Below are 24,790 nucleotides of genomic sequence, written 5' to 3' on the forward strand. Positions count from 1 at the left end.
GGTTCCATCCAGCAGGGTGGGGAGGTACAGGAACTGCTCATCAGCCGATGAACTTGTTTGTTTCCAACTTCTCTCCTCCCCCTTCAGTTCCCTTCTCCTCGTCCGCCCAGGCCTCTCTCTCTCTCTAGAAGTGTTTATGGTAATGGATGATTCAGGTGAGCCCTAGGGGATATTGATTGACAATGTGTGCTTTCAGTCCACCGCTGAGCGCTAAGACACAGTCAGATGAAAGCGGCATTGATTTCGCTTTCAGGGAGGCGCGGAGGAGACAGACTGGGAGCGTGTGTGCCGAGCGTGTGATGCGTGTTTAGCAGCGAATCCCTTACAGAACCTTGAAAGGTGTGCGGAGGAGCCCTCGGAGGGGTCTCCATCTCACAGCAGGTGTCAATTCTGCAACAGGTCCACGCACGCAAGCCCTTCCATGCATGTGGACTCTCTCGACACACACCAGTATACCGTCTGCGCACACACACACGTCAACGATATTGTCTTTCTACACACATCCACTCCAGTCTACCATTATCTCTCTACACACCCACACAACCAGCAGAGCCACTCCACAGAGTGGCATTGAAAAGAGGGCCTGTCAGAGAGGATAATAGACTTGTCTGAATCAACGCTGTCGCCCAGGATCACTGAGCAGGATCACCGGCAGTAAACACCATTCAGCTGTGATCTGTGGGGGGGGGGGGGGGGGGGGGGGGGACCTTGCTCTCACACACACACACCTAACAGTTCTGGATGTACACTCAAGTGAGCACTAAACATGTCAACACTGCAGGTATGAAGGTGGGTCTACGTCAAAATGAGGCGCTGTCCAAACACATTTACACAACTTTTAAGTTATTTATTCATGTCCACGATTTTCCCAGACAGGAAATCTCTTCTTTTTTTTTTTTATTCCTGGTTTTCCCTCATTAACCAGGGTTACAGTCCCAGCTGGAACAAAGCCTTTGTCTTGAATCCAGCACAGTCAAACAACAAGAAATAAACAAACAAAACACAAGTTGTTATGTCAATGTTGATGCCACTGCCAGGTTAGCAGACGGTTACTTCCCAGACATCCACACACTCGCTCCCCTCGCCCACAAACATGCACACACACCATAACCCTACACACACACACACACACACAGAAGACTGGAGGGAATCTGCAGTCCAGAGGTCATTCTACAGCGCCGGATGCTGTGGTGAAACATCAGGACTTCTGCTCCATCTTCTCAAACACAAACACCATGTATATACCTGAGGGAGGAGGGGAGGTAGGAAAAGGGAGGGAGGGGAGTGGTGAGAGAGAGAGACAGAGAGAGACAGAGAGAGGAGACAGAAAGAGGGAGAGAGATGGAGGGAGGGAGACATACAGAGAGGAAGTGGGGGGTGGGAGGGGTCGGGCAGAAGAAAAGTTTAGAGGAGTTCCTAAAGATGTAGAGAGAGGAATAAGACAGAAACTCCCTTTATTGACGTTTTGATGTGGCCCAATCAGTCACGCTCACTGGCCCAGAGCAGTGCGAGTTGAGCTGGGGTCAAGACCACACCAAAGCATCAAGCCATTTCTGGTCCCCCTCATCACATATGGACGTCAGCCTCGCTGCTTGGCCCCCAATGACTAGTCAAGGAGGTAGTGACTATAGGGGCTAACCTACAACGTAGGGACTAGGGAGTTAAAAGGTAGGGGAGCTAGGAGGTAAAGGCTAGGGGGCTTGGACTTATGGGCTAGGAAGCTAGGAAGTAGGAGCTAGGGGACTAGGAGGTGGGGACCAGGTAGAGAACACCTCCAGTGTCCTTCGGCGGTGGAGGGAGGATGGCGATGGTGTGTTTGTGCTGGCGAGTCGTGATGGCGAACTAACAAACAGAGGGAGAACATACTTACTTGTGGCCTCCCACTCCGACTTGCTCAGCGTCCCCTGTGGACCGAGACACAGTGGGTTAGAAAGGACACACACGGACACACAGTCCTATAGAAAGGAGAGTTGTGGAGTGTGCTGCAGTGTTTGTATGACTGTGTCTGAGGCTGCTTCGTAATCCAGTCAGTTGAGGTCCAGGAACATTCAGGTCTTTGTCTCGGGGGCCCTATTGTGAGGAGTCCTTCAGGCTGCCGCCTCCTCCTCCTCCTCCTCCCTCCTACTTCTCCTCCTCTCTCCCCCCCCTCCCTCTCTCCCTCCTCCCCCTCCAGGTAGGGGTACACACCAGGGGCATGCGAGCTCCCGGGGTTTCAGAGTGAGTCCTGGCGTGTTCGTACTGCTCAGGGCTGTCTGGACACGAGGCCTTGGTCCTGCTGTCTGCTGGGTACGGCTGGGGAGGACACACACACACAATTGTACATCAATGCTGGAGATGCCTGAGGACACTTGCTCCTGGTGTGGGCAAGACTATCGTGTGACTATGACAACGCGCAGCAGCGGCCATCTACATAATAATCACGGTTTATTTCATAAGGACACCTTTCATGTCTACGTGGTGTAAATCCTGTGGGATGAGTAGTGGTGGCTTTAGTTAAGTATTATTATTATTTATTATGAGAGATAACAGTAGTGTGCCTTGCTGGTATTAAGCCCACTAATATTGCACATTTAACACATTTAGAAAACACACACAAACCCTCACCCTAACCCCAAACATGTCAAATGAGACTAAAACGGTTCAAACTACAACTGACAAGCATAGTGCTCTAGCACAGTGGTTCTCAACCCTGGTCCTCGGGACCCCCTGTCCTGCATGTTTTAGATATTTCCCTGCTCCAACACACCTGATTCAAATAAATGGGCTTGACAACGACCCATTCGTTTGAATCAAGTGTGTTTGAGGAGGGAAACATCTCAAACATGCAGGGCAGGGGGTCCCGAGGACCAGGGTTGAGAACCACTGCTCTAGCAGGTAGTGCAGAGCCTGTCGTGATTCGTTCGGGGTGGTGATGGCGGAGGAAATGATAGAGTTGCCGAAGCGTTTTCTCCAGACCAGGGGAACTGAACAGTCATCTGACGGCCGTAGCCGGGTTGGAAGAGCTTCCTAATGACTGACGGGGTGTGCAGCTCAGATAGGGGGGCTTTACTGCTGACCTGATGAACTAGAGGAGATGGACACAAGTTCTTATTAAAAGGATATCATAACACAGAGGGGCTCTCTTTCTTCCTCTCCTCCTCCGCCTCTCACCCTGGTGTGCCGTGCCTGCTGCTGTGGGAAGAGGCCTCACCTCATTATCCCTGCTTCACATGAGCCTTTCAACTGGACCAGCGTTTCAAACGATAGTTCATGTAATAATTCATTTGGGCCAATCTGAAGGTGTTACAGGTGTGTGTGTGTGTCATATCATTATGCTGCACCAGTGTGTGTGTGTGTGTGTGTGTATGTGTGGAAGGCATTAGAATGTCACCAGAATGACTCATTCCAGAGGCTGGGCGAAAGTAAACATTCCGATGTTCAGACTAACAAGATGAATCAATGCATTTTCTGATGTTGAGACCGTTTGACCCCCATCATAACCTTGACAGATTAGTAACCCGTTACATAAACCTACATTATCCCCCGACAGACTCTTGTTAACCTACATTATAACCCCTCACAGACTATGAATTGAAACCATTATAATATGACATGAACCAAATCCTATTTATTAACCTGACACATTATTGACAGGTTACATTTTTAGTACTATAGCACAGCCGAGTCGGTAATACCTTCAGTACTTGGCTCCTCTGAATCAGGATTAGTATACAGTATAGTATTAGTCAGTTTCATATTTGTTCAGGATTAGTATACTTTCTGTATAAGTATAGTAGCCTATAAATATTAGTATAGTATTTAAGTATGCCAGACCTTACCTCCAGGGCCTGCATGCGCTGCATCAGGTTTAGTATTCAGTATTCCAGTACAGTACTAGTCAGTGGAGCCTACCTCCAGGGCCTGCATGCGCTGCGTTAGGTTTAGTATTCAGTATTCCAGTACAGTACTAGTCAGTGGAGCCTACCTCCAGGGCCTGCATGCGCTGCATGAGGCTGCGGTGCTGCTCATCGCTGATGTGCTTCTGGAAGAACTGGGAGAAGGTCTTCTTGTACACCAGACGCATGTTGTACCGCTTCGCCATCCTGCCAACACCACGACACACACAAGCCGCCAAACAAACAACCCAGTCAATCACACAATCAAGGATTCGTAGTGATGGCATCTGTAACTACCAGGTAAATATCACATGAATTTAGACAAACAAATCAGAAAATGTATCAATTGTATTGTGTATGGACACATCAGTTGCCATAACCCTCCTAGTTTTAGAATTGTCTGCTAGGTGAAGAAAAGGGAACATGTATCAGTGTTAGCCGCATGTCGGATCTACTCCAGCCCTTGATCGCCATCTAGTAGTAAAGATTGGAACTGCATGGGGGAAACATTTCCACAGCATGAGGACCAGGGGCCTTCACTACAAAGCAGGATTTGGGGATTACTGAGGGGACTACAGGTTTAACCCTGGGTCTTCAGTGTCATGACATGGGGTTCACTTTTATCACCATGGTAACTTATGCTGCACATCTAACGTGCTCTGGAGCAGGATACGTTTGAGATAACAGGTCGACACGTATGAAAGCACCGCCGACTGGCCAATCAGTTCTCTTGGAAAATGGCATAATCGTTCCTCGAAGATCATGTGACCCCGGTGAGCGAATGAGCGGGTCTCTTAGGAGGACGAGAGTATTTAAGAGACTCTTTCCTGAAGACTATCTATCTGAGACCGGATTCTCAGGTGGTGGGAAGGGCTTCCTGATCCGTACGTTGCTAGTGTGACACGCGAAAGATGGGTCGAAACATGGGTTCTGTGCGCCGCTCAGACTCACTCCTGGAGCAGGGGGAAGTAGACGAGGAACTCTGGGACGTTGACCACGCCCTCCAGGTTGAAGTCGTACTTGCAGCCGAACAGCGGGTAGTCGCCCTTGTTCTGGAACGTCACGCTGAACACCTCGTTACCAAACGAGCAGGAGGAGGACGCCTCCACACGCTTCCTGGAGGGAGGGAGGGAGCAGGTGAGGTTGTGATTCTTCAGCGGAAGCTGACCCAATTCTCTTTCATAGTGTCTCTTAAAAGGCAGGCCCGCCCACACACACACACAGGCGTCCTTACACCAGCTCGTATGCGTCGGGCGTGGTGCCGATGAAGAAGCCGCCGGGCCGGAGCCTCTCGCAGGCGTTCCTCAGCATCATGTCCGCCTGCTGCTGCGTCTCAAACGAGTAGTGGTACACAAACTGACAGCTGCACACGTCGAAGCTCATGTCTGGGTCCTGCAGCTTGTCTGACAGCAGCTCCTTGAGGGGGGGGGGGGGTTAGTGAGGAGGGATGCAGGGAGAGGAGAAAGGAGGGTAGAGGAAAGGAGGGTAAAGGAGGAGAGGAGATGGATGGATGGAGGAGAGGAGAAGCGGAGGACAGAGAGGGCGAGGGTACCTTGGTACAGTCCGCTGCTATGAACTCAGCAGAGAAGATGCGGTCGTGGGGGTTCCCCCTCTTCTTCATGTCGTCATAGCGACTCCGACACTGGTCCACCGACACCTCTGCTATGTCTGTTGATCACAAACACAAGCCAGGGATGTCACACTCCTTTGACCCCAGTCCTATCGCAGTGATGTGCCTACACACCAGTAGGCTGCTGGGTATTGTAGTCTAGAAGTACTGTACCAGCATAACAAGGTTGCTGCTAGGTAATGTAGCTCAGCAGTACTGTACCAGGATACACCAGATGGCTGCTGGGTATTGTAGTCTAGCAGAGTACTGTACCTGCACAGACCAGGTGATTGATGTGGCCCTTCCTCCACTTGAGCAGGTCTCCTCCCTTCCCACAGCCCAGGTCCAGCACAGACACCTGCCTCCTGTTCTGACGCACCTTGTCCATGATCTCACCTGGGGGGGGTGGGGGGGGGGGGGGTGGGGGAGGCAGAAGGTTTAAGGTCTCAACCCTGAGCGAGGCCACTCACAGCCTAGCCAGACCGCTCACACAGCCCACATCCCCATAAGGCGGTTGAGCTCGGCGGGTTGGACGACAACTGACCAATGAGGACGCTCTTCAGCCAGTTGTTGAAGTTGCGCATGAAGAAGATCCTGCTCTGGCTCCTGGCCCCCAGCCCCGTCTCCTTCAGAGCATTGTAGTGGCTCGCTACCTTGATACTGTGCTGCTCACCCACTCCCTGGGAGAGGGGGGGATGAGAGACAGAGAGAGACAGAGAGAGACAGAGAGAGAGAGGACAACAAGCCCACCATTCAACTGATCCTCCATCACAGCCAAGAAATCCTTCTGTTGGAACTCGGGAATAGACAAACCCTCCAAGCTGTGCTCTGTCCCCTGCCTCACCTCCTTCTTAGTGGGAGAACCGTCCTCTCCGTGGCTGCTCTTGGTGACCTGCTCAGACGTCATCTGGGATGGAGGGAGGAGAGGGGGGGGGAGATCGAGGGGATAGAGTGAGAGGGAGGAGAGATTTATATTTACATTCATTCATTTGGTCAACGCTTTTATCCAAAGCGACTTCCAAGAGAGAGCTTTACAAAGTGCATAGATCACTGATAATAACAACAACAAGATAGCCCCAAAGCATTGCGGGTAGCCAAAACAAGAAGCACACATTGTGAACCACCAAAAAATAAGTGCCAAAGGGAAGAACCATAAGAGCATGTAGTTAAGCAAGTTACAATTAAACAACATGAATCTGAAGAGATAGAGAAATGGTTATGGAAAGATCGGAGGGAGGACAGATAGAGAGGGAGGGGGAGAATGATTAGAGAGAGCAAGAGAGAGAGATGAGGGAGAGATATAGGGAGAGATGAGGAAGGCAGAGAGAGGGGACCAGACTCAGATGCAGACGAGAAGCTCATCATTCAACCGTTTAATTACAGCATGCAAATATTTCACTCGCTGTTCCAACATCCTCCCCTGCTAGCCTAATAGCCTACAAATCATATAGCCTAAAATTACTGAAAGCTCTCATCTGTCCATACCTGCTTCTTGGTAGGGGAACCCTCCTCGTCTTCCTCGTCATGCTTCCTCTTGGTGACCCGCTTTTGCGCTGGACTGTCAGCCACAGAGCTCCGCGGGAATTCTGCCTCCCCCGGTTGTCCGCCTTGCTCTGTCCCGGACGGGTCCTCCGCGTGAGCTTCCTCCATCTTCGGTTAGTTAGCTACTTAGCTTCGCCAAAAAGAGTTCCGTAGCCAATATTTACGTGGATAACGGTAAGTTACTCGTCAACTTCAGTGCGTCACTAGAGGAAAACAATAGAGTATGTTTAGGATCTTCTTTAAACTTTCGGTGTAAATTAATATTAGGGAAATGTGTCTTCTTATTTCACCCGGCTTGGTTAATAAGTTAGCTACCAGTCTACCTAGAGCTAGTCAGTACAACGGCATTGAACGGTCCGTGCATTACACTAGCTGGCCACAATGAAACGCACACACCTCTGCCTCTGGTTCACCAGTACAGTACACTAAAATAAAATGTAAATGTCGTTGAATTAAAGTTTAAGCGTAAGCCCTACGAGAGAGACGCCATGGTACAACGTGCACAAATCACACACAACTCTCTTAAGTTTTCCGCCATTAACAAGCCAGCTACCCCAGTGCTTTGGAGTCCAATTTTGCTACTCAACAAAGGGTACGCTGGTTTAGCGCCACCTAATGGCGCGGAGTGTTAGAGGAACCTCATAAATAATTAAAATGAGCGTGCACGTTCTATGAATTCAATTTCTAGACACGCGAAGCCCCGCTAGCACCTCCCACATACCGATGTTGACGTCCCGTCAAAGAGGACTGTGGCCACATCACATCGACCCCGTATAGCTGCACCGGCAGAACGACGTTCACCAACACCTGAGACTGACAAACGTCCCGCGCAATGTCAACCATTTGAAAATCTGTGTCTAACGCAAACGCGATGGGCGACAAAAGCACGAGTCGGGGCCCGGTAACTCGTCACAGGCGAACAACTATATCCTGTGCTGCGGCCGCGGGGGCGACTTACGCCAACGGGAGCAAGAAACACTTAAGCCCGGGAGCAAAACCTTCCTCGTTATCAGTCGGACACAGAAACGGGAAGGTGAAGGATAAAAAGAAGACGGATGAGACATCCGTCTCGCCGCGGAAGGAGAGCAGCAAACACGAAACGGCGGTGGATGACAGACTCAGGTACGGTTAGCTCGTTGGCATCAACGCACTACAGCGGGGGTAAACCGGTGGTCAAAAACGCTCGCGTGCCCTCAAGTTTAATTGTGCGGACCCTTTACTGAAGAGCTTAGACATAACGCTTACTGAATGTGTTTATATTTCTATGCATATTAAAGGCCAATGAATACTTGTATAGAATATTAGATAGGTTAATGGGCGTTCAGAAGTTTATTTTGGTAGCTTGTTTAAAAAAAAGTATTAGTGTTAAGTATAGCCTAGAATGAAGAATGTGCCGGAGGATAAACTGAGGGGGACTTGAACATGTGGTCAGCTCAGGGTCTGACCCTGTGCCCTTCTAGAGTTCACAATGGAGCGTGTTTGATTCACCCACACCCACATCCCTGTGCGAGCCGTCTCCTCCCCTGTGTGTCGTTCTGTGTCCTGTCTGTCCCACATTGCGACACAGGATGGTGAAACCATGTGACTCTGTCCTGGGTTCCATGCCAACGGGAGCCACGAGTCACAGAGGTGCAGCTTCCTGGCCTTCTGGTTCCTCTGGAGTTCGAGGACTCTCTAGGGTTCTCGGGTCACTATTCATCCTTCTCTGTTGGAGTTCTAGAATACATGGTATTCTAATACAGATCTAGAACCCTGGGCTGGAGGCAGGGCCAGTCCTTCCTACAGGTGACGGCAAAGGGCGCCAACCGCGCCACGTCATATGTCCGTGTTGTTGTTGGGGGGGGCGGCACCCACGAGGGGGGGGGGGCAGCACCCCGTTTTGCAATGGGGGGGGGGGGGGGTGATAAATCTTGCCTAGGGCGCCAAATGTGCTAGGACCGGTACTGCCTGGGGGTATTGGTTCTGCTGAGTTCTAGAATGCATCAAGGGGTGAATTGTTGGAGGAGAGGAGCCAGCTTGTGTGTGTGTTGATGTGACACTGTGTCTCTTTAGTTCTTAGAGTTATTGTGTCAGATCGTTGTGAAACCCCACCCCCCTCCTCCGGCTTTTTCAACTGTGACCTTGGCCTTGAATTGTCTCCACTGTTTCTCCACTGGCCCCTTGCTCTACAATCGAGCCCACTCACACATAAACAGACACACACACATCGACACCCTGCACCCTTCTACACACACACACCCTCTAGACAAGACACACTCCACACACCCTGTACCCCTTTACAGAAACATAACTTCCACACACACACGCGGCACACTGTATCCTTGTACATACACGATCTCTAAACAACACACACTCCACACCACATACACTTGTTTATGTTCCACCCTGTACACACGCAGATAGAGAGGAGAGGAGAAATGGAACAGGAAGGAGGAGAGAGGGACCACGTACAGAGGAGTAGACAGACACACAGACAGACAAACTGGTGGATAGACAGGCAGATGGAAAAACTAGACTGTCAGAGACAGGGAGGCAGGCAGGCAGGCAAACAGACATATTTGCAAACAGACAGAAGGACAGACAGGGAGACTGGCAGGGAGACAGACAGACAGACAGACAGGGAGACTGGCAGGGAGACAGACAGACAGACAGACAGACAGACAGACAGACAGACAGACAGACAGACAGACAGACAGACAGACAGACAGACAGACAGACAGACAGACAGGCAGACTCCACTTCTAGAAAAGTTGACAAGTGATACGTACTGACATTATATATTTCTCTCTCTTCTTCCTCTCATCCCTTCTCTCTCCCCCAGTTGCCATGTCACCCAGGAGTCTCTCCTGAGCTCTGCCAGTGGCTACAGCAACTACAGAGGCGTCCTCAACTGGTGTGTGGTCATGCTGGTGAGTTACACACCGGCTACACACTGCTCTTACTGCATACACTGGTGCTGAGTAGACTATGCACATCTGCCACATTCTGCTTCTACTAGATGGACTGGTGCAGTATAAACCTGCCACATACTGCTCCTTTTGGATAGACCAGTGTAGTGCAGACCTGTTATTTGATTTAGAGAACCTGCTAGCCATAGTCACCAGTCTGCTAGCCACAGTCCCAGTCTGCTAGCCACGGTCACCAGTCTGCTAGCCACAGTCACCAGCCTGCTAGCTACAGTCCCAGTATGCTAGCCACAGTCCCAGTCTGATAGCCACAGTCCCAGTCTGCTAGCCACGGTGACCAGCCTGCTAGCCACAGTGTGTGAATGGGGGTGGAGTTGTTGTCCCTCATTATCAAACAGGATCAGAGGACTCTGGACCAGGAAACACTGGCATCTTGGCAGTCTCTCTCTCTCTCACACACACTCACACACACACCATTTATATTGTGGATCGTCAGGGCCAAAGGTAGTTGGTGTTAATAGAGCAAAGGTCTTTAGCAGACAGGCATACAGACAGACTATCAGACAGGCAGGCAGACAGACAGAGCTGTAACAACACACTCATCGCTGGTCTGGATGGATGGCTGGAAGCCAGTGGTCCTCTACACATTCAGCTGTCAATCACAGTCTCTCATCAGATTAGTGACTGCTCAGTGGACAGACAGATGGGAGAAAAGGAAGGAAGGAAGTCAGGAAGGAAGGAAGGAGGTAGGTAGGTAGGGAAGGAAGGAGGGATGGAAGGGTGGTAGAAATAAAAGAAGGAAACATAATAGTATTGAAAAGCAGAGGAGGCTAGGCTAGGGCTAACCTGGGGCTAGGTTAGGGCAGATCTAGGCTGGGCTGACCCGGTGCTTAGCTAGGGATGAGCTAAGCTAGGCTAGAAGGGCTGGCCTGGGCAGAACTTGGCTAAGCAATAGTAAAGCTGACTTGGGGCAAGACTAGGTTATGGCTGGACTAGCAATGGTCTAGGCTGGGCTTCTGTCTATCTGGTTATCGGAGAGTAGATGGTGATGGTTTTTCTCTGAGATCATAAACCTGCCTGGATCACTGGGAGATTAATTTACAAACTTTCACCTTCAACCTGTTGGGGGGGGGGTAAGAGATAGAGATAGATAGAGAGAGCGAGAGACAGAGAGAGAGAGGTATTTATAGAGGGAGAAGTAAACCATATTATTGCACCACACTCAGACTCCCTCTGTGCTGCAGGTGTTGAGCAACGCACGGCTCTTCCTGGAGAACTTGATCAAGTAAGTGTCCCCTCTCCTCCTCGACACTGCTGCCAACTCTGGTACCCCTGAGATGCCTTCCCCTTTGACTCAGTGGGCTCTCATCCAAACGGACATGCTGCACCACACTGCACTGACTTGAAGAACCTGCTCGCGCTCCTCCGTGACACAGAACTCCTCCTCCCGTCCTCTGGCTCCCCCTCCATCCCCCCTCACCTCTCTTCCTCCTCACCTCTCCCCTTCTCTCCCTCTCCTCCTGCACCTCTACGCCTCCCCCCCCCATCTCCCCCTCCCCTCTATCCTCTCCTACCCCTCCTCCCCTCCCCTCCTCTTCCTCCCAGGTATGGGATACTGGTGGATCCCATCCAGGTCGTCTCTCTGTTCCTCAAGGACCCCTACAGGTGGCCAGCATCCTGCCTGATCATTGGTACGGATTAGACACACACCCACACACACACACACACACACACACACACTCGCAGCTCTAGGGATCATGGTGTTGTACTCTGTTCCAGCCTCCAACGTGTTCATCCTGACGACCCTGTACGCAGAGCGCAAGCTGGCAGTGGTGAGTCACGTGCTATAACAGGCGTCGTAAAGGTTTTCCAACAGGTGTTGTAAAGGTGTTCTAACGGATGTTCTAAAGGTGCTATGACAGGTGTATCAAAGATATTATGATGGGTGTTGTTGGAGCTGTTATAACAGGTGTATTAAAGGTGCAATGTTGTTGTGGACCCTCAGGGCACTATCTCAGAGAGAACAGGCAGATTCATCCACTACACCAACCTGGCAACCATGCTGTTCTTTCCCTCTGCTACTGTGCTCTCCATCTCCTCCATAACCCCCGGTGAGGACAACACACACACACACACACCAGATACTCTATATTGCCAAAAGTATTCGCTCGTCTGCCTTCACACGGATATTAACGTGAGTGGCATACCATTCTTAAACCATAGGGTTTAATATGATGTTGGCCCACCCTCTGCAGCTAGAACAGCTTCCTCTCTTCTAGGAAGGCTTTCCACAAGGTTTAGGAGTGTGTTTATGGGAATGTTTGACCATTCTTCCAGAAGTGCATTTGTGAGGTCAGACAGATGTTGGACGAGAAGGGCGGGCTGACAGTCTCCGCTCGAATTCATCCCAAAGGTGTTCTATCGGGTTGAGGTCAGGCCAGTTAAGTTCTTCCACACCAAACTCGCTCATCCATGTCTTTATGGCCCTTGCTTTGTGCACCTGAATTCAATGATTTGGATAGCTGTGTGAATACTTTTGGCAATATAGTGTAAGTATAAATACACACATACATACATACACCTACATGTTTGTGACATTGTCTTTGATTACTTTTTTTAAAGGTTGTGTCATACACACCCACTAATCGATTTAGATACACACACACTTACATATACACATCCACACTTACCCCAAAACTATGGGTTTCTGCTGGTTTTTGTGGTGCCTGGAGAACCTGTTTATATATATATATCTCTGTGTGTGTGTGTGTGTGTGTCAGTTGGGGGTGTGTTTGCTCTGGGTGTGTACTCTGTGCTCTTCTTGAAGCTCTTCTCCTACAAGGATGTGAACCGGTGGTGCAGAGAGATAAGACAGGCCAAGGCCCGCACCCTGTCCCGCTCACACTCCTGTAAGTGCACTACAAACAGCGTACCAAACACAGCATACTACACTCTACATACTACACACTAAGCCCTACACTCTACACACTGCCTACTCCAACCTACAGCATAAGTACTAACCTGCACCCTACCCTCCGCCCTACACCCTACCCTCCTCCCTTCACCCTACCCTCTTCCCTTCACCCTACCCTCTTCCCTTCACTCTACCCTCTTCCCTTCACCCTACTCTGCCCCCTTCACCCTACCCTGCCCCCTTCACCCTACCCTCTTCCCTTCACCCTACCCTGCCCCCTTCACCCTACCCTTCTCCCTTCACCCTACCCTCCTCCCTTCACCCTACCTTCCTCCCTTCACCCTACCCTCTTCCCTTCACCCTACCCTGCCCCCTTCACCCTACCCTGCTCCCTTCACCCTACCCTCCTCCCTTCACCCTACCCTCCTCCCTTCACCCTACCCTCCTCCCTTCACCCTACCTTCCTCCCTTCACCCTACCCTCTTCCCTTCACCCTACTCTGCCCCCTTCACCCTTCCCTCCTCCCTTCACCCTACCCTCTTCCCTTCACCCTACCTTCCTCCCTTCACCCTACCTTCCTCCCTTCACCCTACCCTGCCCCCTTCACCCTACCCTCCTCCCTTCACCCTACCCTTCTCCCTTCACCCTACCTTCCTCCCTTCACCCTACCTTCCTCCCTTCACCCTACCCTCTTCCCTTCACCCCTACCCTGCCCCCTTCACCCTACCCTGCTCCCTTCACCCTACCCTCCTCCCTTCACCCTACCCTCCTCCCTTCACCCTACCCTCCTCCCTTCACCCTACCTTCCTTCCTTCACCCTACCCTCTTCCCTTCACCCTACCCTGCCCCCTTCACCCTACCCTCCTCCCTTCACCCTACCCTCTTCCCTTCACCCTACCTTCCTCCCTTCACCCTACCTTCCTCCCTTCACCCTACCTTCCTCCCTTCACCCTACCCTCCTCCCTTCACCCTACCCTCTTCCCTTCACCCTGCCCCCTTCACCCTACCCTCTTCCCTTCACCCTACCCTGCCCCCTTCACCCTACCCTCCTCCCTTCACCCTACCCTCCTCCCTTCACCCTACCCTCCTCCCTTCACCCTACCTTCCTCCCTTCACCCTACCTTCCTCCCTTCACCTTACCTTCCTCCCTTCACCCTACCCTGCCCCCTTCACCCTACCCTCCTCCCTTCACCCTACCCTTCTCCCTTCACCCTACCTTCCTCCCTTCACCCTACCTTCCTCCCTTCACCCTACCCTCTTCCCTTCACCCCTACCCTGCCCCCTTCACCCTACCCTGCTCCCTTCACCCTACCCTCCTCCCTTCACCCTACCCTCCTCCCTTCACCCTACCCTCCTCCCTTCACCCTACCTTCCTTCCTTCACCCTACCCTCTTCCCTTCACCCTACCCTGCCCCCTTCACCCTACCCTCCTCCCTTCACCCTACCCTCTTCCCTTCACCCTACCTTCCTCCCTTCACCCTACCTTCCTCCCTTCACCCTACCCTCCTCCCTTCACCCTACCCTCTTCCCTTCACCCTGCCCCCTTCACCCTACCCTCTTCCCTTCACCCTACCCTGCCCCCTTCACCCTACCCTCCTCCCTTCACCCTACCCTCCTCCCTTCACCCTACCTTCCTCCCTTTACCCTACCTTCCTCCCTTCACCCTACCTTCCTCCCTTCACCCTACCCTCTTCCCTTCACCCTACCCTGCCCCCTTCACCCTACCCTCCTCCCTTCACCCTACCTTCCTCCCTTCACCCTACCTTCCTCCCTTCACCCTACCTTCCTCCCTTCACCCTACCCTCCTCCCTTCACCCTACCCTCCTCCCTTCACCCTACCTTCCTCCCTTCACCCTACCCTCTTCCCTTCACCCTACTCTGCCCCCTTCACCCTACCCTCCTCCCTTCACCCTACCCTCCTCCCTTCACCCTACCTTCCTCCCTTCACCCTACGTTCCTCCCTTCACCCTACCCTCTTCCCTTCACCCTACCCTGCCCCCTTCACCCTACCCTCCTCCCTTCACCCTACCCTCCTCCCTTCACCCTACCTTCCTCCCTTCACCCTACCTTCCTCCCTTTACCCTACCTTCCTCCCTTCACCCTACCTTCCTCCCTTCACCCTACCCTCTTCCCTTCACCCTACCCTGCCCCCTTCACCCTACCCTCCTCCCTTCACCCTACCCTCCTCCCTTCACCCTACCCTCCTCCCTTCACCCTACCTTCCTCCCTTCACCCTACCTTCCTCCCTTCACCCTACCTTCCTCCCTTCACCCTACCCTCCTCCCTTCACCCTACCTTCCTCCCTTCACCCTACCTTCCTCCCTTCACCCTACCCTGCCCCCTTCACCCTACCCTCCTCCCTTCACCCTACCCTTCTCCCTTCACCCTACCTTCCTCCCTTCACCCTACCTTCCTCCCTTCACCCTACCCTCTTCTCTTCACCCCTACCCTGCCCCCTTCACCCTCCTCCCTTCACCCTACCTTCCTCCCTTCACCCTACCCTCCTCCCTTCACCCTACCTTCCTCCCTTCACCCTACCTTCCTACCTTCACCCTACCTTCCTCCCTTCACCCTACCCTCCTCCCTTCACCCTACCTTCCTCCCTTCACCCTACCCTCCTCCCTTCACCCTACCCTCCTCCCTTCACCCTACCCTCCTCCCTTCACCCTACCTTCCTCCCTTCACCCTACCTTCCTCCCTTCACCCTACCCTCCTCCCTTCACCCTACCCTCCTCCCTTCACCCTACCCTCCTCCCTTCACCCTACCTTCCTCCCTTCACCCTACCTTCCTCCCTTCACCCTACCCTCCTCCCTTCACCCTACCCTCCTCCCTTCACCCTACCCTCCTCCCTTCACCCTACCTTCCTCCCTTCACCCTACCCTGCTCCCTACATCCTGCTTCTCTCCCACAGGCCCCTCGGTGGCTCAGTTAAACGGTTCTGCCGTGCATGCTCACGTGACCTACCCCGGCAACCTGCGGCACAGAGGTATGCATGACGACAGACCATAATACTCCCCGCCCAAGCTTCAGTACACAACACGTAGCCGCAGTCACGATCCACACAGATGGGTAATGTTTGAGAGACTGACATTTAACAGATCGTTCCTTACAAAATGCAACAATGGATCTGTGTATGTATATACTATAAGTATGTATACAGTTGGGTCTAAATATCTGACACCACATTGAACATTTAAAGGGCAAATTGAAGATTTGGGCTCTACAGTAGATGTGACTCAGTGGGCCCTACAGTAGATGTGACTCTGGGGGCCCTACAGTAGATGTGACTCTAGGGGCCCTACAGTAGATGTGACTCTGGGGGCCCTACAGTAGATGTGACTCTGTGGGCCCTACAGTAGATGTGACTCTGTGGGCCCTACAGTAGATGTGACTCTGTGGGCCCCACAGTATATGTGACTCTGGGGGCCCTACAGTAGATGTGACTCTGGGGGCCCTACAGTAGATGTGACTCTGGGGGCCCTACAGTGGATGTGACTCTGGGGGCCCTACAGTAGATGTGACTCTGGGGGCCCCACAGTAGATGTGACTCTGGGGGCCCCACAGTAGATGTGACTCTGGGGGCCCTACAGTAGATGTGACTCTGGGGGCCCTACAGTAGATGTGACTCTGGGGGCCCTACAGTAGATGTGACTCTGGGGGCCCCACAGTAGATGTGACTCTGGGGGCCCTACAGTAGATGTGACTCTGTGGGCCCCACAGTAGATGTGACTCTGGGGGCCCCACAGTAGATGTGACTCTGGGGGCCCTACAGTAGATGTGACTCTGGGGGCCCTACAGTAGATGTGACTCTGGGGCCCCACAGTAGATGTGTACTGTGTTGTTTTCTTTCAGACATGTACTACTTTGTGTTCGCTCCAACTCTCTGCTACGAACTGAACTTCCCCCGGTCGCCACGGATACGCAAGAGCTTCCTGCTGAGAAGGCTGTTTGAGATGGTGAGTCTTTATTGCTACCACACACAAACACACACACAGAGTTACAGTTGTATTCCCTTATCTACACAGTACACACACACACACACAGATACCGGGAGACCAAAATACAGTATGTTGTAACATTTGTCTTCCTTTATCTACACCTACACGCGCACACACACACACACACACACACACACACACACACACACACACACACAGATGCTGGGAGACCAAAATATGTTGTTACATTTGTATTCCCTAATCCACACACACACACACACACACACACACACACACACACACACACACACACACACACAGAGATGCCAGGAGACCAAAATATGTTGTTACACTTAATGTATTCCCTTGTATCCACACCAACTCACACACACACACTCAGAGACATTGCTAACCCTTAACCCTTTGTATTCCTCTTCCAGTTGTTTCTTATTCAGTTACTGGTGGGGTTGATACAGCAGGTGAGCTATTACCTACCGAGCTGATCCGACTAATGACACCTAATCCAACACCTGTTAATGCTACCTATTTTTTTACTCCTAAAACACACATTCATGACCTACTATCTATACATTTAATAACACCCAATAACTACCTTCTACCTGACTACTATACCTAATAACACCTACAACATGACTAAAACACCACAATAACTCTTATTAACAACCAAATGCTGAATTCTAAGTTGTATACCAAGAACTACTACTAACCTTTCTTAAACACCCAAACACTGCATCCATTACTAATCTTTATTTTACTGTAGACCCAACCAGACAAATAATGAATACCAGGCTCCAAAGAAAGAACTGCCTTACATTGGTGTGTGTGTGTTGTTTGCAGTGGATGGTTCCCACCATACAGAACTCCATGAAGCCCTTCCGGGTCAGTATCCTTCTAGAACATTCAAATCATTAATACTCTGGGAAGGTTCTAGAGCCTGTGTGTTCTGCTGGAAGTTCCACATCTGGTGGAAGGTGACCATGTGTCCTTGTCTCTCCCCCCCCCCATGACAGGAAATGGACTTCTCCAGAATGATGGAGCGCCTGCTGAAGCTGGCTGTAAGTTCTCAGACATCCGTCAGACCATAATACCCCCAGGCCCGTCTCCATAGCAACCTGATGCTGCTTCCCTGCCACAGCCCCCCTCTCTCCAGCATGTCCTCGTGTTCTACTAGCTTAACCCTTATTGACTAATAGCCCAAGTCTTCCCTTCTTCCTCTCCTTTTTCCTCCATCCTTACCCCTCTTCTCCCTTCCTCCCCTTCTCTCTCCTCCCTCCTTTCCTCCTCCCTCTTCCTTTCTTCCCCCTCCTACATTCTCTCCCTCCCCCCCTTTCCTTCATCCTCCACCCCCCCCCCCCCCCCCTCCTCACCTCCCTGCCCCCTGGCTCTTCCTCTCCTCCTTCCCCCCCCCCCCCCCCCTCCTCACCTCCACTGCAGGTTCCTAACCATCTAATATGGCTCCTGTTTTTCTATTGGTTCTTCCACTCCTCTCTGAACTTCGTAGCTGAGCTCATGCAGTTTGGAGACCGGGAGTTCTACAGGGACTGGTGGTGAGTAGACCAATCACAGCCCACATGTAGGGGGTTGCTCTGGTGTTACAGGGCATAATTAGACTGAATGTGTCCCATTGGAACCAGAAAGGTCTGGAAAGTCTGAATATTGACCAGTACCAGGCTGACCAGTATAGACAGGTTGACCAGAATAGACAGGTTGACCAGTACCAGAATGACCAGTATAAACTGGTTGACCAGTGCAAGGCAACCAGTATAGATAGGCTAACCATTAGACAGGCTGACCAGTATAAACAGGCTGACCTGTACCAGGCTGACCAGTATAAACAGGTTGACCAGTACCAGGCTGGCATTATACAGGCTGACCAGTACCAGGCTGACCAGTATAAATAGGTTGACCAGTAGACAGACTGACCAGTTCAGTCTCTCTCCTCTGCTACAGGAACTCTGAGACGGTCACTTACTTCTGGGCTAACTGGAACATTCCGGTCCACAAGTGGTGCCTACGGTAAGAACCAACTCTGAAAAACAACAAAACAACCAGCAGCCTTTCTGCCTGCCTAGCTCTTCCTGTGGAGAGCCTACTATCAATACACATCGCATATTTTGTGGAAGGAAATTGGTCATGGTTTTCCTATGGATGCAAGATTAGCCAAATTTGGCCTCTTAAATCTACACTAGGTAATATTATATATAATTTAAATATGAGAAACCGCACCCCTGTCTGAACTTGCTTCAGCTCAAGTTTGATTGACAGTGGTTCCACATAATAAGCCAAGGAGGAAAGCCCACTTCGCCAAATCCGATTGGCTGACCTGGAACAGGATTGCTGAAACATAATTGGCTGGAAAGAAGCGGGCTGCTCCAAAATTAGAGATTGACATTCCACTGGCTCTGAGCTGTCTGTGTTACTAAACAACTCTCAGAGGTCCTCATTAATTTACACATAAAAACATGTTTATATGGGATGAAACTTGTATTTTTCTTCTTTAATGTAGTCTACCTTTAAGTTGATTTACCTCTACAAACAGTAGTTGGTTATCATCATATATAATTCCACGAGATTCAAGATATTTTGATAACATATTTTACAATAACTTGTTTAACACGATCACTCGCATGAGAAACTGAACCTAGCTTGGTGCTTGTGATGAAGATGTGTGTTCTGTGTCTGTAGTCATTTCTACAAGCCCATGATGAAGAGGGGGGCCAACAAGCTGTTGGCTCAGACCGCTGTGTTCCTGCTCTCGGCCTTCTTTCACGAGGTACACACACACGTATGCACACACACACACTCTTTACCACACATGCTCTCTCGCCCGTCTCTGATTGTGTGTGTGTGTGTGTGTGTGTGTGTTTATTTCAGTATCTGGTGAGCGTTCCTCTGAAGATGTTCAGGCTGTGGGCCTTTATGGGCATGATGGCTCAGGTGAGATCCCACACACACACACACCGCACACACACACACACCTACAAAGAGGAACACACGCACACACTCTGTCCATACCACACACACAAACATGCACTCTCTCCATACCACACACACACACACATATATACATACACACCTCACACACACACTGTCCACTGCACGCAGTGTCCACACTTGACACACACTCTCTCCACATTACATAAATATTAGTGTGTATACTATATTGTCACAACTGTTAGTTCCAACCAAGTAATTTGATTGGACAAGAGGCATTCCATAAGTGCTTATGTAGGGTGTAACAGCTGTGGGACTTTTTACTGTACATGTATCACTCTGCTTTACAGGTGTACTAATAACCGTTAATTACACTAACCATCATTATTCACCACCAAAGCAACTGTCTACAGACAGTTTTTGTCTGGCTACACAATCAATTGGAAAAGTACAGATAAACATGGGTGACACAAAGTGGCTGAACTGTGGTAAAGTTGCAGGCTCGTGTGCAGGAAAGTGTTTGTATCGCTTGGCAACAGTTCAGTCTCAGTCCAGTTGGAGAGCTATTTGTGTGGGCAGAGCCACATAAACAAAGTAAACAAATCCTAATCGTTTGTCATTTATTACTGTTAACTAAAATGGTGCTTGTAGAACTGCTGTATAAAAGCAATATTACACCCAAGGTCAAGCTGAAGATATTCCCAGCTGAGCTGTATTCAGTATATATATTTATATAGACATTATATATCGAACTAACCTCCTCTTCTCCTTGGTTCAGATCCCTCTGGCCGTGTTCGTGGGAAAATTCCTGCGTGGTAACTACGGCAATGCGGCGGTGTGGATGTCTCTGATCATTGGACAGCCAGTTGCCGTGCTGATGTATTTCCATGACTACTATGTCCTTCATTACGTGCCGTCCACATGAATACAAACCCTCAAGAAACAGAGGAAGGGACTGTGTGTGTGTATGTGTGTGTGTGTGAGAGAAAGTGGTGTGTTGTGATGGTTCCAGGTGATATATCTGTGATATTCTGCTTGTATTTGTTGATGCACTTGAACACTGTAGAGAGTAGCTGTCTCCAATCTGCTGTCTGTCACTGCCAAAGCTACAGGACAGGGTCACCCTCTCTCTCTCTCTCTCCCCCCTCTCGCTCTCTCTCTCCTCCTCCCACATCCCCCCCAAAACCCCCATAGAGAACTGTCTGTTCTCTCCCTCCCCCTTCCCTCTCTCCCTGTAAAGATCAATGCAAGGCCCTGTTCTGTCTATGTTAACTAGACTCAGCCTGTACAGGTGTCTAATAGTTCCAAGTCTCAATCTGACCAATGATATTGTCGCCTGAGTTCTAGAAGTTGCAATCCGGCCGAAGATTGGTCATCTGACTTTTAGAATTCCCATTCTCTACGATGATTGGATAGAGTTCAGTTGTAGCTGAGGTCACACATTTACTACGCTCCATATGTTTATGTCATATTTTGTTTGACCAAATATTGTATAATCATAGTAAATTTAATATATAACTTGCTAATTATTTTTCAATTTAAAATGCATTGCCATTTGCCAAGCAATATATATATATATATTTATTGTCTGCTCATTTCCAAAGTTGTGAAACGAGTTAAGTTACCATATCAGATCAGTAGATGTACTGTGGTTCCTGGCTGCAGTCAGCAGTCTGCATGCAGTATGTGTATGTTTAAACACACAGCTTCTCTTCTGTAAAACCGTTTATGCCTGCATGTCTGTGCCTTGAGACTACATTACCCACAAAGCATGCCTGTGTGGATGGGGACTCCAAACGACAGTACGGAGGCCGTCTCCATCTGAACCCCTCTTACGTTTAATTCCTCCAATGTTTTTGGTGTGTTCCGTTCCAATGTGTGCCGTCAGAAGTGAAGGTGGAGTTCCGTGTTCTGCAGCTTTTTCCTGTGTGACCTCTGGCGATAAAGACAACCACCTCAGAAGGCTCCAGAAGGTGTCGTTTTCCTGCGAGCTCAGAGACGTTAACGAGCCGCCATCTTGACTTTTGATAAAGATGTTTCTACAAGTCACCAGCTCCAGTTCTATTTTTCCAGAAGCTGTGAGGGGCAGTGTGCAGCTGGACCTGAAGGGGGCGCTGTCTGTGTCGCTCCCTGTTGCACTGATCTCAGAGAACTTTGTGTGTTAGACAGGGACCCAGTGTCTGTCTGTCTGTCTACCTGTCTGTCTCTGTCAGCCAATCCAGCTGGCCTGGGAGTTCCTCTCCAAAGGCAGCTGTGGAACCAGCCTAATAAAGCTGCCTGTCTGTGGACGCCAGACCTTCCATTTCTAGTCTCCTGTTGTCACCTCCCTCTGCCAACAAGTGGCGCCACTCCACCACTCAGTCCCCCGGACCAATCACTACCCTCCACTCAGTCACCTTCACCAATCACTACTCTCCACTCAGTCACCTGCACCAATCACTACTCACCACTCAGTCACCTGCACCAATCACTTATCCTTGTACCATGACACTGATCACAAGGTGTGTATAAAATGTTTTATTGTGCAGAATAAACAGAAATATAGATTTGGGAGAAAAAAAACACATGGTTCCAAAATAACAAAGAAAAGCTACAACAACACATCCAACAAATGCATCATATTTTTTAATTGATAGAATCTGCAACACAATTTCACATCTGGAATAGAGTGGTATGGTCCTGCATTGCTATTGCTGTGGAGACAGAGAGAGGGGGAGGGAGGGAGGGAGGTAGAGAGGGAGAGAGAGAGAGAGAGAATGAGATTACCAACGAGGCTGTAGCTCTTAGTGTTGTCTTGGCTTGGTGAGAGGTGTGTGTACGTCTCGGAGGTGTGTGCGGAGGAGAGGTGTGTGTGTGTATGCGGCTCACCTTGGCCTTGTTCTGAACAGGCAGGTACAGCTTGAACTCTGCAGGCAGCTCATCCTCCGAGTACAGTCTGTCCGAGAAATACACCCTCCTGATGCGGCAGTTAGCATGGATCTGAGGAAAGGAGACAGACATGAACCACACCTATCTCCCCATCTGGTGTGTGGCAGTGTGCACGAGAGGGTGAAGGGGTGTGTGTATGTGCGTATAAGAGAGAGGCCGAGTGCGTGAGTGGAAGAGAGAGTGTGTGCGCGAGAGAGGGAGTGAGTGTGGGGTGTGAGAAGGAGAGAGACTGCGTGGAAGAGTGTGTCACAGAGAGACAGTGTGTGTGTGAGAGAGAGAGAGAGTGTGTGTGTGTGTGTCTGGTTGAGCCTGTCTGTCTGACCTGCACACGGAGGGTCTCTATGTAGTTGGTTCCGTAGGCGCGGCGGGTGAAGTCCGACAGGTTGAACTGGATCTGGTTCCAGCCGTCATCCAGCCTCATGGGCATGGTGCAGATGAAGGGCTTGACCCGGGTGGTGCTCTGGTAGTTGCTGGCTCGGAACCGCCGCCGCACGTTCTTATCATCCAGGACCTGGGGAGACGGAACCGGAGAATGTTCATCCGGGAGGGAACGGGTTCCGGACAGCCGGATGAGCAGTATTGTGTGGCTGCCTGCAAGCTCAGAGATCCGTGTTATTGGCTGGTGTCTAAGAACAGTGTCACTCGCGTGTGATAAAGAGCTTGAATGCTGACAGGAAGGTTTGGATCAGTTTGAGGAGCTTTCCAGGCCTGGAGTGTCTGGGGGCGTGGCGGGAGGACACGTACCTGGACCTCGAAGGTGAAGTACTTCTTCAGGTTCTTGATGATCATGACTAAGAACGGCAGCTTGATGCCCAGGGTCTTCTTGGGGTCGGCTGGACAGGTGATGTAGGTGGTGCTGTGAGAGGAGAAGGGAGGGGAGAAGGGGAGAGGGGTGGAGGAGAGGAGGGTGGAGGAGAGAAGGGGTGGATGAGATAGGGGTGGAGGAGAGAAGGGGAGAAGGGTGGAGGAGAGAGGGGTGGAGGACAGAGGAGAGGTGGCATGGTTAGATGATGTGAGGGTGGACTAGCCTGAAATCGCTAGTTGTAGTCGACTAGCCTTGAGATTGCTAGTTATAGTCAAGTTCATTTCAAATGATACTCCACCAGGTCATAATACCCTTTCCAACACAAAAAGTGCTGAACATGCATGATCAAATGCCATCAAAGTATCAGTCAAAACGCCCCGGAAGCCAGAGGGATCTGATGCTCAACACCAGCTCGAGACGAGCAGCCTACCTCACATTGGTTCCCTCCACTTCCAGCACGAGCGACTGGATGTCGTTGTCTGTGATGCGCTTGATGTGGCCGTTTCTGACCTGTTGAAATGTAACATAATACACTGTTTGCCAGCTGGCTAGCTAACCAATGGCTTTGCATTGAGCTAGTGAAACCGGTTTGTATGTTAGCTAAAGTTAGCAAACTAGCTATCCTGTGTGGGGGTGTCAGTAACACATACATGTTCGCAATGTATGAGGAGCACATAATGTACTGTACTATTTTCAACATCGTAGCAAACCTAAGCTGATTCGTGTATGGTACAGTACTAGCTAACAAGCTCGTGTTGAATTCAGCAGATTACTGTGTACCAGTAACATTGCTAAAGATGTATCTTACCTTTTTATCCCATATCTGAAGAGGTTTGCTTCCAATGCTATATAATATGGATAAAAACCCACTTTGAAACGTGTTTTTAAACATAGTCTGCGCGTCTGTAAGACAGACTAATGCACATGTGTTATTGTCTTCCTGTTGCTAACGTTACGCTTGTTTGGATATAGATTTTGCTATTGGGTCTCACAAATTCCGTGTGATACAAAATGAAAGATTTTTTCGTTCCGACACTCAAAGCAGGCACGATGAGTGACATCCGCTACTAGCACGCAAAACAATTTCAGTGAAAACAAAAATGCCAGCTGAGTTGCTGTGTGATCTCTCTGACTGCCGACTTTAAAAGAATCACTTGGTTGAAGTTGCTATGAAACACAATGCGGACCTGCCTTCATCACCTCGGACTTTCATTGTTGACGCAAATCGGTTTCCATAGAAACAGAAAGCTAACTCCCTGAAGGATGCTGTCGAGTCAAATGACTTCTCTTTTTCAAACATTTTCCTAATTTGGTTAA

The 24,790-nt window shown here is 50.3% G+C and overlaps 3 protein-coding genes across 9 annotated transcripts; 1 reads left to right on the forward strand and 2 right to left on the reverse strand.

Moving 5' to 3' along the window:
• Nucleotides 1-826: 826 nt before the first annotated feature.
• On the reverse strand, nucleotides 827-7,831 carry rnmt (RNA (guanine-7-) methyltransferase). 7 transcript variants are annotated; one of them, XM_047019304.1, is made up of 11 exons: nucleotides 6,970-7,608; nucleotides 6,329-6,391; nucleotides 6,029-6,164; nucleotides 5,758-5,880; nucleotides 5,428-5,543; nucleotides 5,110-5,291; nucleotides 4,827-4,991; nucleotides 3,965-4,082; nucleotides 2,188-2,292; nucleotides 1,871-1,904; nucleotides 827-1,245 (listed from the first exon to the last, which is right to left on the reverse strand). In XM_047019304.1, the coding sequence occupies exons 1-11, from the start codon at nucleotides 7,132-7,134 to the stop codon at nucleotides 1,199-1,201; spliced, it is 1,254 nt and encodes a 417-aa protein (XP_046875260.1). In that variant the 5' UTR covers nucleotides 7,135-7,608; the 3' UTR covers nucleotides 827-1,198. The 7 variants fall into 7 exon arrangements, 6 of the variants coding, with proteins under 6 accessions (XP_046875260.1, XP_046875259.1, XP_046875256.1 ...); XM_047019303.1 differs by lacking the exon at nucleotides 827-1,245 and adding an exon at nucleotides 7,748-7,831 and having other exon boundaries at nucleotides 1,337-1,904; nucleotides 6,970-7,229; XM_047019300.1 differs by lacking the exon at nucleotides 827-1,245 and having other exon boundaries at nucleotides 1,337-1,904; nucleotides 6,970-7,229; nucleotides 7,423-7,608.
• A 64-nt stretch (nucleotides 7,832-7,895) lies between these two features.
• On the forward strand, nucleotides 7,896-22,150 carry dgat1a (diacylglycerol O-acyltransferase 1a). The gene is made up of 17 exons (XM_047019299.1): nucleotides 7,896-8,148; nucleotides 9,848-9,935; nucleotides 11,177-11,217; nucleotides 11,538-11,623; nucleotides 11,712-11,764; nucleotides 11,938-12,043; nucleotides 12,713-12,841; nucleotides 15,759-15,833; nucleotides 16,700-16,803; nucleotides 17,226-17,264; nucleotides 17,644-17,685; nucleotides 17,817-17,861; nucleotides 18,241-18,353; nucleotides 18,757-18,822; nucleotides 19,492-19,579; nucleotides 19,681-19,743; nucleotides 20,519-22,150. Exons 1-17 carry the CDS (start codon nucleotides 7,898-7,900, stop codon nucleotides 20,663-20,665), a joined length of 1,536 nt encoding a protein of 511 aa, XP_046875255.1. The 5' UTR covers nucleotides 7,896-7,897; the 3' UTR covers nucleotides 20,666-22,150.
• Nucleotides 22,151-22,242: 92 nt separating this feature from the next.
• On the reverse strand, nucleotides 22,243-24,714 carry cfap20 (cilia and flagella associated protein 20). The gene is made up of 6 exons (XM_047019406.1): nucleotides 24,282-24,714; nucleotides 23,904-23,983; nucleotides 23,413-23,524; nucleotides 22,991-23,179; nucleotides 22,609-22,719; nucleotides 22,243-22,433 (listed from the first exon to the last, which is right to left on the reverse strand). The coding sequence occupies exons 1-6, from the start codon at nucleotides 24,363-24,365 to the stop codon at nucleotides 22,428-22,430; spliced, it is 582 nt and encodes a 193-aa protein (XP_046875362.1). The 5' UTR covers nucleotides 24,366-24,714; the 3' UTR covers nucleotides 22,243-22,427.
• Between the last annotated feature and the right edge of the window lie 76 nt (nucleotides 24,715-24,790).

This window comes from Hypomesus transpacificus, chromosome 4 (genome assembly GCF_021917145.1).
Source record: "Hypomesus transpacificus isolate Combined female chromosome 4, fHypTra1, whole genome shotgun sequence".
NCBI classification, from domain to species: Eukaryota; Metazoa; Chordata; class Actinopteri; order Osmeriformes; family Osmeridae; genus Hypomesus; species Hypomesus transpacificus.